The 15,363-nt window shown below is 42.1% G+C and overlaps 1 protein-coding gene across 1 annotated transcript; it reads right to left on the bottom strand.

Annotated features, from left to right (window-relative positions):
* Nucleotides 1–606: 606 nt before the first annotated feature.
* On the bottom strand, nucleotides 607–12,572 carry LOC104527304 (astacin-like metalloendopeptidase). Its single transcript, XM_010170985.1, has 13 exons — nucleotides 12,504–12,572; nucleotides 12,243–12,267; nucleotides 9,526–9,542; nucleotides 8,711–8,735; nucleotides 8,261–8,332; nucleotides 7,113–7,247; nucleotides 6,341–6,458; nucleotides 5,418–5,596; nucleotides 5,207–5,291; nucleotides 4,611–4,738; nucleotides 3,013–3,128; nucleotides 1,875–2,100; nucleotides 607–892 (listed from the first exon to the last, which is right to left on the bottom strand). Exons 1-13 carry the CDS (start codon nucleotides 12,570–12,572, stop codon nucleotides 858–860), a joined length of 1,230 nt encoding a protein of 409 aa, XP_010169287.1. The 3' UTR covers nucleotides 607–857.
* Nucleotides 12,573–15,363: the final 2,791 nt, after the last annotated feature.

Here is a 15,363-nt window from a genome sequence, read left to right as displayed (position 1 = left end):
TGAACTGACCATGAGCTCGGCCACTCTTGCAGCTCTCCATCCTCCTTACGAGATCACAAGAGGAGAGTTTAGCTTCTCGCCTTACAAAAAATGTCTTCCATAAAGAACTGAAGATGTGTATGAACTCTGGCAGCATTATCTAGTGCACCTCTTGTCCTGTGTCTTGTCCTTAACTGTATCTGTGGACTAAAAATGGCTTGTGGATAAACAAGCACCATTAGCTGTCCCCTGCCTACTAGAGTGGTACAAGGAAAAGTGCAATAGGAAGTATGAATCCTTTACCCTTGCCAGGGTTTTCTCTTCTGCATCTTTTTTTTTGTGCTTTAAGGCTAGAACACAATTGTTCAGGGAGATGTCATTTTTGGAAGCTTGAATGTGAGGTTGGGAAAAGAACCTGTATCTCAGAATTTTCATGCTCGAGATAATAAAATGAATTTGAAAGTTTGGAGCTGGTCTCTTCAGCCAGGTAACTAAACCTGTGATGATGCCAGTGGTATAATTAAGAGATACCCCTGTGTCTGAAAGAAAGGGGCTAAGAATTAAGACCACATGGATAGTGTGTATGGCTGGCAGGGACTACTGGAAAATAGAAATGGAAACTATATATTTTTTTATGAAGCTTTTTATTCAATTGTTAAATAGAAAGAGGTAATAACTTAACGGTGCAGACAAAAGGAGGAGCACGCCGGATGTACCCAGTTCATACATTTCAATGGCTTGGGGAATAAAACTTTCTCAGGAAGATGAAAACTTTGATTCTTAACAGAATTAAATTTCATACTGATCCAAGCCAGGATAGGAGCAAAGTAGGAAACATGTAGTTTCAATATTCACAGAATAGGTTCTTCTTCATTAAGTTAGGTGTGGTTGCTAGGTCTTCTTTGGATCCTCACTGCAAGTTAAATGAGAGAATATTTAGCTTTCAGTGCGCTCTGAACAAACTGTAGTGAAATCTGTAAATATTAAGTCACATTTTATCTGACAAGTAGAATTGTTTTATAGTTGCTGACACATCAAAGTGGCATGAGGAGTTTTCTTATTCTTCTTTCCTTCCATAGTTACAGTGGACAGAAATAAATAGTGCTGCATAGAGACAACACAAAATTGCTGTTTTGGTTTGGGTGTATAGTTAAGTTACTGCATTTTGGTGGATTTATGCAAAATGTGTGTGCTTGTTCTTATCCCATGGCAAATACAAGGTCATATGACATAGCTGAGCTTGCTTTCTTACTAACTCAGGCAGGCTGCACTACTGCACAGTTGCTGTAGGCTACAGATACGCACGCAGACGTGTTTATTCCAGCTGATCTATGCTAACTTGGAAGCCTGTGGCAACTTCATTGTATAGTTGTGGCCTTAGCTCTTGATTAAATAGGACTGAAGATGGTTTTTTTTTAGGTGGATACATTCCAGGGATCCTGATGGTGGAAATACTGCCTCTGTTCTTGCCATGGGGCTGGGTGACCTGATTCACCATAGATCTGTTTCACCCTCTGAACTCTGTGATTAAAAACTGCATTTTTTTCAGAGGAGCAATATATTTAAATGCTGCATTATGATTTATTCTCTTTCTCCTGTGCTAGTAAGACTAGCAGTAACATTAAACTGATGTTACCCTTTGGAATGGCATATATCTGAGAGGCAAGGCAAACAGTGAACCACCCGGCTGACACCACTTGTCTTGAGCATGGTCCCATCTGCCTGAATGAATAAATAGTACCACTGTAGGACTCATCCACTATATCAAAAGCAAGGTAGGAAGTGATGGCTCTTGTAGAGAGCAGTTCCTCAAACAATGTTTTTCCTCTGTGAAGAGGAAGGTTGCTTTGACACAGATTGTTTTTCTTTGCCATTCTCCTTGTTCTTAGACCTACCAGAAGTAAAGGTGGCTTGGAAACCAGAAGCTGTTTCAGCACCATCTGTGACAAACTCTATGAGCATAAGACCACCAGAAGCAACTACATCATTGGGTATCTTTGATCCACAAGTCTTGTCCATTAGAACTGCAGAAGACTTGCTGGATCCATCATAAACTTTAACATAATCACCCTGACAGCCTCTGGTTTTCTGCACCTCAAAGGCTTGAAAGTGCAGGGAGATCTGGAAGGGAAGAGAAAAAAAAAAAAGCCTTTAATATCACAGAATATCACAGAATGTTGGGGACTGGAAGGGACCTTGAAAATTCATCCAGTCCAATCCCCCTGCCAGAGCAGGAACCTAAATGAGATCACACAGGAAGGTGTCCAGGCAGGTCTTGAATGTCTCCAGAGAAGGAGACTCCACACCCTCCCTGGGCAGCCTGTCCCAGGGCTCCGTCACCCTCACTGTAAAGAAGTTTCTTCTCAAGTTTAAGCAGAACCTCCTGTGTTCCAGCTCACACCCATTGCCCCTTGTCCTACCATTGGGCATCACTGAGAAGAGCCTGGCTCCATCCTCCTGACATTCGCCCTTTACATATTTATAAACATTAATGAGGTCACCCCTCAGTCTCCTCTTCTCCAAGCTAAAGAGCCCCAGCTCCCTCAGCCTTTCCTCAGCAGGGAGATGCTCCACTCCCTTAATCATCTTGGTGGCTCTGTGCTGGACTCTCTCAAGCAGTTCCCTGTCCTAATATACATGTATGTCATTATTTCATGGAGTATCCTTTAAAACAGACAGAATCTAAGCTGTAGCCAAGCCTGAACTGGAACTTCTTACCCAGCCTTGCCTTTCATCCTCTGAAATCACAGGGTTCAGATCTAACAGGCCTGTGACTGAATGTTCCCGTGCTCAGACTGCTTTGTCTTGATTTTGCAAACCTGAAGCCCAGAGTATGGAGGTTTTTCAAAATCACAACTCTGCAGTTGTCTTTGCCCATATCTGGCTTAAGGACATGAAGAAGAAGTAGAGACTAGCCTGAAATCTCCCTCATGGAAAAGATCTGGCAACTGGTATGCAGATAAAGTGCAAAATGTTTAACATCATAGAAATAAGTCCAGCCATATTCCAAGACCACTGTTAACCTGTGATTACCTTTCTGGATCGGGTTCGGATGAGCCAGACACAGTTGGTGTTATCTGAGTAATTTCTTGGGTAGTTGGCAGATCTCAGTGACCCCGAGACCGCATCAAGAACAGTGCTGCAGCGACCTGAGAAAGAAACAAGGATTGCTTCAGCATCAGAAACTTCCACTCATTTACAGTTACTATCTCTTCAGAAAGGACTGGTCTCGATTTTCTCATCTGCCAGCATTCAGTTCAAACTACTGGTACGTCTTGATTAAACTGAAGAGTCATGTTGTCCTAATTTTCACATAATCACAGAATCACAGAATATTAGGGATTGGAAGGGACCTCAAAAGATCATCCAGTCCAATCCCCCTGACAGAGCAGGAACCTAAATGAGATCACACAGGAAGGCGTCCAGGCGGGTCTTGAATGTCTCCAGAGAAGGAGACTCCACACCCTCCCTGGGCAGCCTGTTCCAGGGCTCTGTCACCCTCACTGTAAAGAAGTTTCTTCTCAAGTTTAAGCAGAACCTCCTGTGTTCCAGCTCACACCCACTGCCCCTTGTCCTACCATTGGGCATCACTGAGAAGAGCCTGGCTCCATCCTCCTGACATTCGCCCTTTACATATTTATAAACATTAATGAGGTCACCCCTCAGTCTCCTCTTCTCCAAGCTAAAGAGACCCAGCAATAATGCATAAGAATCTGCATCAAAATGGAAAGTAGTGCTTAGAAGAAGCATTAGCTTTTGCTGGTACGTCTTGATTAAACTGAAGAGTCATGTTGTCCTAATTTTCACATAATGCATAAGAATCTGCATCAAAATGGAAAGTAAAGTAGTGCTTGGAAAAAGCATTAGCTTTTATTAATGAGCTCCATAGTTTAGCAAGGGATCTCTTTCTGCACCTCTGTGAAGACTGTGAGAGGTTTCAGTTCACTGCAGGTGGTCACGTTGTTTTCCATTGAGATGGGGAAGTCAAGTGATGGTCAATGAGTCAAGCGCAATGCTTGAGTTCTAAGCTTACGAGGAGGAACTTGGGCTTTCGTCTGTGCAAGGGGTAATACTTTATTCATCATGTTTTTCCCCTTTGACTGAATAATTTCTCTGACTACGTGGGAGAATTTCTTCTAGCAGAGGTTAAATGTAAAGAGTTAAAAATAGATACAAATTTAGAATGACAGCTTAAACATTTGAAAACTAGACAAGGCATCATGACACTCTTCCTGTTTAGAGGAGCCTACAATGGTTTTGATTTGGCTCAAGTCTCAAAATACCAGCTGCAATGAGGAACAGAGATCTCTGTCTCTTTGTGGGGTTTATAGTTGTCTCCTGAGCTGTAAGAAACCAGATTACTCCAGTGAAGCATACAACGTGGTATGCAGTTAGGCTGGTTGTGCAGCAGCTGCTTATGCCAATAGCAAATGTGTTTGATTGAATTTGGAAGCAAAAAGCCTTTTCTCCCTAATCACAACGTGCCTCCAGCTGAGCTTTTGCATTCTCTCCCAGACTAACCCTAACAGGTACCATGGATTTAGGAGAATAGTCTCACAGTCTTTGTTGTGCCCAAACATCTCTGTGAAGGATCCGAGTAGAAGATGAAAGGATGGCTTTGAGATACTTACTGCAATTGTAAAGTTTGTTGATTTTGGCCACATCCAAGTTGCTCAGTCCCAGCCTCTGCCCAATATGTACTGATTCATCAGGAATTGGGACGATTGTTGCTTTCCCAGTGGTATTAGTGAATGTGTATCTACAAAAAAAAACCCATGAAAAATTATGTTCTTTAAGTACAACTACTTCTTTTAGGATTTAATAGCATGCTTTGGAGGGAGAACAAGAATTGTACACGAGTTGTTGTTGAGACTAACAGTGCTGTTCAAATAGGTTTGATGAAGATGTCCAGCAGTAAGCAGCATCAATCTCAAAATGCTCTTCCTTGCTCCCAAGCTCAGCTGTGAATGGCTCCTTAATGGAAAGCTGAGGGATAAGGAATTCATCTTAGGGAGTGGTTTGTCTGAACTGACTCACTGTATTCTTAGAAGGGGAAATGGGGAAACTGGGAATACTCACTGTATTCTTAGAAGGGGAAATGGGGAAACTGGGAATACTCACTGTATTCTTAGAAGGGAAAACTGGTAGTCAGGAGAGAGTTGTTATAGAAACTAATACTAATGTAAGATTTGAGTTCAAACAAAAGAAATGCCGTGCTGATACTTACGGGCCATAGTGCATTACTGAGGAATAGTCATATGGAAGACCCAGGTTATTGGAGTTTTCAAATTTCCTGAAGTCTGATCTGTCAGCTGTAATAGATGATATTATACTTAGAATATGCTTCTTTTCTACTACCTTCAGGTAAGAAGGAGGAGCTGGGAAGAGTAGGGTGTATCTACGCCACTTTCTACATCGATGAGTTCAAAGGTACTTACAGGGACTGATGTACTCCCACATGATCTTTACATGTTTATCCCTGTCGCTTCGAGAATGTTCGTGCAGAAAGCCCAGAGCATGGTCCAGTTCATGTTGAATTACTCCTTTCCACATGCAGCCTCCTTTCATCACAGAGACAGTCTGTCCACCTCCTACTTTCCCATAGTGGGACCAGCAGCTGAGAGAGGCATTGAACACCAACAGAAGACTTTTATTGTTAGGCAGGCAAAGGGACAGTACAGAGAATCTTGCTTCACACACTTCTTGTGGGAGAGCAAGGATTCCTTCCTGCCCACTGTGATAGTCACCACCTACAGAAGGGCAACACTGACTATGGTGTGGAAAACAACAAGCAGTGTGGTCATCACTAAAGCTTCCTGGAAGACTTGCATTAGCACGGGGGCTCCTGCATTCTGACTTTCTGTACACCATGACTTTAACTCCCAAGAAATAACAGGGTTTTTTCCCAAATACTGAACACTATATCAGAGCTGGAGCTAAGATGAGGAGCACTTTCAAGCTAATAGGTGTTGAACAACTCTTTCATAGGCTCTAATTCTGACTTTGACAGCCAACTGTGTGATTCAGAGAGCTGTTTATTTCCTAAGTTGAAATTGGTTTTACCTGTGCAAATAAGACCTACAGTAACAGTAACCTGTTGTGCTCAAGTGTGCATTATACCACACTGAAAAGGAGCTTAGATATTCTTTCCACCTTAATGGTGTTTTTCCACAACCTGCATCAGTTCAGTGTCTTTGACAAGTTCCTAATGTCATTGCTAAGTCCTTGCAGTAGCAAGGTATCCAAGGAGGGTATCTTGGCACTGTGATAAAGCATAAAGTTTCTTCTCTAAATCCATTCCTTTTTCTTCTCTAAGGTCCCACAATGTAGAAATAACTTGTTAATTTATCATTCAACTCACCCATCGGCAGATTTAATGTTGATGTAGTCACGTTCTGTTGTGCGCTCCACAAAATTGATACAAGTCAGTGTTTCGAATTCTGCCATGGCCTCAAGAATCCCCTTTACATGGCCGTCCTCTGGAGAAGAGAGGGTTAATTTAGGGGTCACACAAGGACAATGGCAGGTGCCATTAAAATATCCAGTGTTCTCAAAACCAGGGTAAATGAGGGACAGAAACATTAGGCTGGGCTCCTTCTTGGTTTTTATTTAGTCCTGAATTTCACTGAATACTTGAATAGCCTGGCACAAGATCCTCTTTATTCAGATACTTGTCCAAATGGATTCAGGTGGGAGCCTTTTTTTCTCAACTACTTGCTTTAAATTGTAGCGGTGATTGTTGATGTATCTTCTGATTGTACACTTGGAGACAGCTACAGGAAGCTACTTTGCTAATGAAAAGTAGGCCACTGAAATCACACTGCAAGAGGCATGAACCTTATAAAGGGAAGTATTCTGGTGGGTATCATTAGAGGGAATGATCATTCTTATCTCCAAGAGACCAGACCCAAAACATTATGGATGCAAACTTCTCAAGGATATTTGATCTCTTTTCTTTTTCCTGTTCAGGTCTTTGTAATTTACAATTCATTTATGCTTCTGCAGCACAAGTAAATCCTTAGAATTTATTTAAACAACTGTGTGGCTACTAGAAGGAGGTTTCTACCTGAAGCTTATTGGATAAAATACATTTCAAAAAATAAAATAAAAGAATTATTGACATTTACACCCACCATAAGCAGGATCCAAGACATAGGGAATACGAACAATCCCATCACTGGACTGGGGCCAATTGCACTGTCGACAGTTGATGGCACTGCGACTCCTTCGTGGAACAATGTCACCTTCTTGCAAGTACTGAGAACTGTCTGTAGTGAGAGAGAAAGGGTGGAAATATCTGAGCCATAGATTGCTGAACACTTGCTAAGCACACTTGGAAAAGGGTCACTCTCTACTCATAGTCCTCTTCTATTTTTCCTTAAATATCTGCTCCTGAATGGCATGAAAAATGGACTTTTGGGCTAGATGGCCATTATCTGCTTCCCTACTTTTGCTGCTGTGTCCTTAGCTAAGAGGAGAGGTGGGAAGCTCCAGCTCTGTTGGATGAAGTTTACACAAGGCAGGGAATGACTGAAAGCAGTTCCAATAGTGAGAGGGATGTTGTATTTTGGTACTATTTCATCATCCATAATGTGACACTGAATGAATGGTATAAATATCTGCCCAGGAAGGGTGGTGGGCAAAGGCAGGAGGTGACAATAAGGAAACACAAAAGGGCAAGCAAACAAAAGAGAAGTGAGTGTTGTCTGGAGAAAACTTTAGCAATGTTTAGTGTCCCTTTCTACAGACAATAATAAAACTTCCTGAATGAGTGCTGAGGGGGAAAATGTAAGAAAGACAAGCTGATGGAACAGGGAATGTTTGGAAGAATCAAGGAGCAGGAAGTCTGGAGCAAAGAGCATAGAACTGACCATAGCTTATCTGGGACTCTGTACTAGCTCTACAGTGACTGGAATGCCAGAGATGCTTGCATTCAAGAAAAAAGCAGTTAAATAATAAAGCATCCAAATATCCAAGTTCTCTTTTCATGTCCAAAGAATGACAAACATGTCAAGGGCTAAAGCTGAAGAAGCTGCCTGGGTAGTTTAGTTGCCTCCACACCTGGTATCATCTTCAGTATTGTCACTATAGATTCGAGATGCCATGGGACTTCAGCAGACCCCACAGTAGCCCCAATGGCCTGTTTCTGGGCATCTCATACATATTGATGTGCAGGGGGGGGAAAATATCTGCACAGATTGTGGTAAGACCTTGTACCTCCCACATCAGCCCCAAAAAGCAAGAGAGAGACACATTATAAGCAGGGCTTTGGTGGTATTACCTTTGTTAACTTCCAGAATTCTGTTAAAAATAACTTCATCCTCAGAGTCAGCCTCTGTAGGCGATGGAGAATCTGTACAGAAATACAAGAGTATGACTTTCTCATTCCCAGGAAAAATATGAATCCTGATTTTGTAGACATTTGTTCAATGACACAATCTTGTGCCCTCCTAGCTGTGGTTATTTTTACATTAATCCAATCCCAAGAGCCCCAAGAGCCATTCATGTTAAAGCTTTCCCTCTTTCCTTTTTTTTTTTCTCCTTTTTTCTTTTTTCCTCCTAATCATCACAATTTAAGTCTTGAACCTTTGACTCTTGTAAGTCTGTATTGTCCTGCTCAAGTGGCATTCCAAATTTCTTCATTAAGCATGTTTTATTCTCTGGAGTCACTGAGTAGCTACCAATCAGTATATCCTATCAAATACTTACATTTCAATGGAATAATACATACCATATATATCCTCTTGTGTAGTAACCTGCAAGAACGATACAGTAGTATTATCTCACAATTTATATGATAATATAAATATTAAATAATGTAACATGCAGTGGATCAAAAGTTTCCAGGCTACAACTGAAAGTATCTTTCACCAGTACAACCCTGAGCTTTTATATACTGTGCCATGTGTGAAGAAGTACCATGGTGTGGTAGATATTCTTTGGTATCTTGACAAATATAGATATCATAAAGGGAGAAAAGTATAGAAGACTCAGGAAATGTAATTTGAAGTGGGGAGTAAGTTTCAGATTTTCTATCTTTATTTCTGTCCCTGCTAGCAGGCATGCAGTTTTGATGAAATCCTCAATGAAATCCTCCCAGTATTGCCTCCCAACACAGGGGTGACAGGCCATGGTACGTACTGCTTCTAGGAAACTGGGGGGCTGGTACCCAGCTGTGGGGGTCATGTCTGAAGCAAACCAGTTTGCCATACTTCCCTTGCCTTGTATAAATAAAAAGTGAGTTTGAGTTTTCTCTGTGAGCTCAGAGAAGGCAAAAGCTTCCTGAGATGTGGGCTACATCTGGGAATTGTGGAGCGATAAATGCAAGAGGAGTGGAAACTGCTCACTCTGTTACACTCTTGATCAGAAAAGACTTTCCTGCACAGATGGAGATATGGGTGGAGTACCTGAGTCTTGACCTCACTTTCCACAATGCTGAACCCCAAAGTGATCATAAAATCATGGTTTGGGTTGGAAGGGACCTTAAATATCATCTAGTTCCAACCCCCTTGCCATGATCAGAAGAGATGATTTAGGTGTCCTTACCTCAGTAGGTTCTGTTGCTGCAAAAGCAAGGAAGAAAAAGACAAACAAAAGAGACAAGTTAGATTGGGAATGCAAGTTCACAGTGTTGAACAGCAGAGGCCTCCTCAGCCATGGGAAACCTTTGGCAGGTCCCTTTGCTTGGAGGGGAACGGGGTGCACTCACTGATGCACAGGCACAGAAATTAAATTCATATTTAAACAGCTAGGAAAATTTCTAGTAGATCATCAAGGGACCATCTAATAATCAACAAAGCATTTTATCCGCTTCACTGTGGTAAATGACAAAGGAAACTAGGGCCAAAAATATGCTTTTTCCCTAGATTTCACTGCAACAGGTGCAGGTCAACCAGCTCACCAATCTTCTCTGGCTTCACAATGTCTAAGAGTAAAGTTATAAAATGGGATGAAGGCTGTAATTTAGCATGGGGCAAATAATCTCAGCTTTAGTATGTACCTGACAGCAGTTTGGAACCATTCTGTGATCCTAAGGTATCTTTCTAGTGTGATGTCTTTTCATTTCTACCAATTTCTAGATGCAAACATGGAATTAAAAAGCTGATCTGATATATACATTTCGGAGCAGAAACTTAGAGAATCATCATAGAATCACAGAATGGTTTGGATTGGAAAGGACCTTAAAGCTCATCCAGTTCCAACCCCCCTGCCATCAGCAGGGACACCTTCCACTAGACCAGGTTGCTCAAAGCCTCATCCAACCTGGCCACAAACACTTCCAGGGAGGGGGCATCTACAACTTCCTTGGGCAACCTGTTCCAGTGTCTCACCACCCTCACAGTGAAGAATTTCTTCCTAATATCTAAAACCTCCCCTCTTTCAGTTTAAACCCATTTCCCCTTGTTCTGTCATTAACTGCCCTTATGAAAAGTCCCTCCCCAGCTTTCTTGTAGCCCCTTCAGCTACTGGGAGGCCACTATAAGATCTCCCCAGAGCCTTCTCTTCTCCAGGCTGAACAGCCCCAACTCTTTCAGCCTGGAGAAGAGAAGGCTCTTCTCTTGTTTATGATAACAACTTCATGGTTATCATAAAAGTTTAGAAATTGCAAGGACAGCCAGAGGTCACCCGGTATGTCTGCTTTCCCTAAGGCAAAAATGGTTTTATCTCTGTCACTCCTGACCATGGTTTGTTTGACCTGTTCTTAAGTATGATGGATATGCCACAAGCCTTTCTGGCAATCTCTTCCAGTTTGCCAGTAATTGCACTCTTCCTTGTCAAAATATAAAGCCATTATTTTTTTCTCCCTATTCAACCCTGGCACAGAAGACACTTATGCAAGTCCTATCTGTGTTATCTTATCTGCCTTTTCTTTTTGACCATGTTTTTTTCAATAGAAGGTGTGCCAAGCTCTGCCATACCTTGCAGCAACTTTCCCTTTTCACAGCTGTTATTGCCCAAAATATACAGAGGGGACTTCCTCTTATTCAAAATTTATCTAGAACCTGCAACAGAATTGCTTTTATTGAACCAAAAAGGCTTCAAGTCTGTCTTTCCAGACTGTTACTTCAGTTACATGGCAATGGAAGTCCATTGTAATGCTGGTGGTTTATTATAGAAAAGTTCAGTCAGTTCCCACGAGCTGCATCAGAGAGATCCATGGCATCTAAAAAAATTCTGCAGGGAAACACATGTTTTTGAGATGTGTTGACTGGATTCAAAATTCATGCACCCAAGAGGCACCTAGATTAATTGACTGGTCAAAGTCAGTGGAAATTAGGCTCCAGCTTCCTAGACACATAAAGCCTGCAACCCCTTTTTACAACCCAAATGAGACATCACAGAAAGCATCTAGCCATGTCCTTGGTCAAATGACCATCTGGTGTGATATAGTTTTCAAAATTATACAGTTCGTGTTTCTCTTGCACTGTAAATACTGAAAGATGTCTCAAAAGGCACAAAAAAGCAGGAACAATGGTAAATTAAAACTCATTGTATGTATTTGTCCCAGCAACCCTGCAACTTTGAGTCTCAGCAACTATGAACTTCAGCAAGTGTGTCCCTCAGCCGGCTCCAAATATACTGAGCAGTAATTTTACAACATCTCTTTTCTTCCATGCCATAAATGACAGCTCAAAAGAAGAACTGGTCAGTTTTTCATTAGCCATTTACTTGCTTAGACTATGGCAAGCAAATTTTTCCAAGTCCCCTTCTTCTCACAACATATCACCCCCAACCTGGCAGTTTCTTGTGGAAGTTAAAAGTCTACCTACAGATTTATTTCCATTGACCTTCTCTGGACATCTGCAATTATCTCCTTGTGTTTTACGAGTTGACAGAAGCTGTTCAGCTAAGCCTGTGCTATTTGTTTTCTATCCCAGCACAAAGCAAAGCTTTCTCTAACACCAGACATCGCTTTCTATTACTGCTGCACCAAGTAGGCAAATGAGTACCAGTCTTTTTGTAACATTCAACTTAATGGAAAGGTGTCAAAATATCTTATTGAGATTTTATTTTCAAGCCTGTGAAAGCACTGAATTAATTCAAGCCTGAATTAACCTAACAAACCATACCCCAAAAGTGTATATAAAGCACATCTATATGAAACACATCTGCACTCAGCCCAATAACAAATTAGGAAACTTGGCCTTATTCAAAAGGCCTGAGGGTCAGTTAAAGCCAAGTCACTCACACACCTACAAAGCGTCTAATACACAGTCAAGAATTAACAGTTGTCTTTAAAATACAGTATAAATTCCACTTACTTGTTGTGCTGTTTTCATAGTACTCCTGCAAAACCAATAGGTAAAAGGCATTATTCTTCCATAGCTCATAAATGCAGCAACAACAGCATCAAAATCAGGCCAAAGGGAGGAATTAAATTACTAGATTGGCTTTATATATTATTATGTTACTAATATTTTTCTTGCAGGCAATTTATCAAAATGAATCTCCACAGCTTCACTCCAGGAAAAATAGGTCAGTGAATCAGAAGACGGAGCACAGTTGCATGGAACAGCTCTCACCTGAATAGGGAAGCCCAGGGTAGCGTGAAGCAGAAAAGCAGCGAAGACTAGGAACATCTTCAGATCCATTCTCCAGTCCTGAGAGACCACCAGTGCGTGTCCTTATCTCTGCCCCTTCAGGGCTGCCGCTAGATATACCAGCGGAGCCTGCTCTGCCAGGGCTGAAAAAACCTGCACCAGCCAATGGGGATCCAAGGAGGAAACAAACTTCTCTTGCAGCCTCAACAGCCAGTTTAGCCTCTGGGCATCTCAGGGTGCCGTGCTATTGCTGTCTCTGTGATCTCAAGCATCCCTTGTCTTCACACTGTAACACGCTCTCTAGAGCTGGATCAGCCTCATGCTGCCGTACACTTCCTCTCTTTCTTGGAGGATCTTTCCATAAGTGTTCAGTTTGACTGATACCACCTAGGGAGCCCTTGCTCCTCAATAACTTTCCAGAATACTGCGTTGTTGGGATTTCAGATGTTGGGATTTTAGGTGACAGGTGACTTTTTTTCTTTATGTCACGGAAAGCCATGACAGTATTGGTTGCTTTGGAACACACAACATATCACTCACTACTCAATGAGGTCATGTCTGTGTCTTCCCTGAGAAGATATCCTTCCTCTTCTCAGATTATGGTTCTATAGTAGAATTTTTATTTCCTCTGCTGTGTTTCCTAATTCTTCATATAATTGGGAACATTTCCTCCCTGGAGGAACATCGCTCCCTGGAGGTTTTCAAGGCCAGGTTGGATGAGGCTTTGGGCAACCTGGTCTAGTGGAAGGTGTCCCTGCTGATGGCAGGGGGGTTGGAACTGGATGAGTTTAAGGTCCCTTCCAACCCAAACCATTCTATGATTCTATGATTCTTGTGTTCCATAATTTCTGGTAGTCTGGCAGTTGAAGTAGGTACCCTCACAAGCTTTGTAACCAGCAGTCAAAGAGGGGAAAAAAGGCAACAGCAGCATAAGCACCACTTACTGACTTATTTTGAGAATGATTAACAGATCTACTGCTTGCTGGAGTGCACTTGTCCAGAAGTGGGTGTCGGAAGCAGTGAGCAGACCTAGCAAGAAATGTTGTACAAGGTAAACCAGCAACCACAGAGCCTCTTGTTGCAGCAATCTCTTGTCACAGTCCCTTCTCACAGCAAAGCTCTGCTTGGTGAACCATTTGCTGAAGGTGCTGTAGCTCTCTGGTCTCTGATACACACTTGTTTGATGTCAGAGTAGATTTTTCATGCATGGAGAAGGAAACTGAATTGTCGAATGTACAGATTTGATCTCTAGACCACACCAGTGCTCAGGTACCCTCAGAGCAAGTTTTAAATCCATTCACACTGTTATTCTTTCTTTCTGCATTGAATAGGATGTTCTAGAAGTTATCCACCTTGGTGAGTGAATCAAGAAGCAACAGAGGGCTTTCCACCTATTTGTCATCAAATCCTAGCCGGTCGAGGCTAGGAGTTGGAAATGTAATCTGCATTGCACTGGTGGGGATTACTCCTCATTTTAGTGGAGGGAAGTTCATAGTCACACACTGCTGACTATTTCAGGAGACTCTGGGCTAATAAAGTCCAGGGATAAACTTTTGTTGCCCCCACAGGGAGGCAGCACAGGGTAATACTGCTTTTCCCTTTCTGTCCCTGCACTCTGGCTGAAGTAAGCCATGCCCTAAGCACCAGATGGCAAAAAGCAGGGTAGCCCATGGTCCTTGTGACCATGAAAGAACAAAGATCAAGCAGGCATTGTCAGCATGCTAATCCTGCTGATACAGGCAGTTGGTGTGTCCTCTGTGCACATAAACATTTGCACTAAGCAATGCTAAGCAACTTTCTTCATACTTGGGTTTCATAGGGATGAAAATCTTCCTTGTGCTGGAGCAAAGTTGTGCAGCTCAGTCCTAGAATGGTTCTCCAGGTTTCTCACTCAATACAAGGGCCAAACAGATGTCTGTGATGCCAGATGCCAAAACTGACCAAAAAGACACCACAGAATGGGGCTTGCGCATAATCTGCTTCCATTAGAGTTTAGAGGGGGAAAAAAAGAAAGGTCAGACCACCCTCAGGGAAAACCAGTCCAGGAGCAAAAGGAGAGATCAGAGATAGGAATCAAGCAAAGGTTAAAAAGCAAGTTAAGAAGGTTGGTGGCCTTAGCATCTTTGTAGTATGTTATTGGGAAAATACTACAGCTTCCCAAGTGATTGATTAAAGAGTGAGGGAGCGAGGATGCTGCACATCTCACGTTGGACATGCTAATATGAGCAGTTCATCAGACAGCTTGCTGCATACCATCTTTTCCATATGCTAACGCTAGGAGATTGCTCTTGGATCAAGAATGTGGCTGTAAAAGCTGCAGCTGGCAAAGTACGCATAGCAGAGCAAGGAGGGGTGCTGACACTCATCCATCCCTTCTGCCCAGCCTGAAGATCCTATCAGCTTTGGTTTGTGCCTGTGATTTAGATTCATTATTTGGTTGTTTTCCTACGTGTGGTATTATTCATGAGGGAGGAGTTGTCACCAGTCATGTTTTCACTCATCTAAAAATTGCTTAATTTTTTGAGATACTGCAAAATAGGACATGGTTTTAGCAGATGCTGTAAAGCTGGTACCTCTAGCAGAAAAAAAATGCCACAGAAATTGTCTTCAACCTTTAGGAATCAAACTAGGGCTTAGCAAAGAGAAGCTGTCTTTGCATGTATAGAAGACAAGCAGGTGGGAAACTTTGACAGGACTCAAGTTCTCCTAATTATATATCCCACTTTCTGCTGGACAGTAGGGACCACCCAGATTTTGCAGATGTGAACAATGACTGGCAGGTGTCCAAAAACCAACAAGAAAATATCAAGAATTATTTGGACAGTGTCATGGTCTGCAAGAA

Source organism: Antrostomus carolinensis, unplaced genomic scaffold (genome assembly GCF_000700745.2).
Source record: "Antrostomus carolinensis isolate BGI_N321 unplaced genomic scaffold, ASM70074v2 scaffold25596, whole genome shotgun sequence".
Taxonomy (NCBI): domain Eukaryota; kingdom Metazoa; phylum Chordata; class Aves; order Caprimulgiformes; family Caprimulgidae; genus Antrostomus; species Antrostomus carolinensis.
The sequence above is the reverse complement of the archived record's forward strand: the minus strand, read 5'-3'. Positions and strand labels throughout refer to the sequence as shown.

Excerpts from the sequence above, each read along its gene's own strand:
- LOC104527304 (XM_010170985.1), bottom strand. The coding sequence starts at position 12,572 with ATGGATCTGAAGATGTTCCTAGTCTTCGCTGCTTTTCTGCTTCACGCT. Across the intron at positions 6,459-7,112 it reads TGTCTTGGATCCTGCTTATG|AGGACGGCCATGTAAAGGGG; the intron begins GTGGGTGTAAAT and ends TCTCTTCTCCAG. Across the intron at positions 5,597-6,340 it reads AACATTAAATCTGCCGATGG|CTGCTGGTCCCACTATGGGA; the intron begins GTGAGTTGAATG and ends TGCCTCTCTCAG.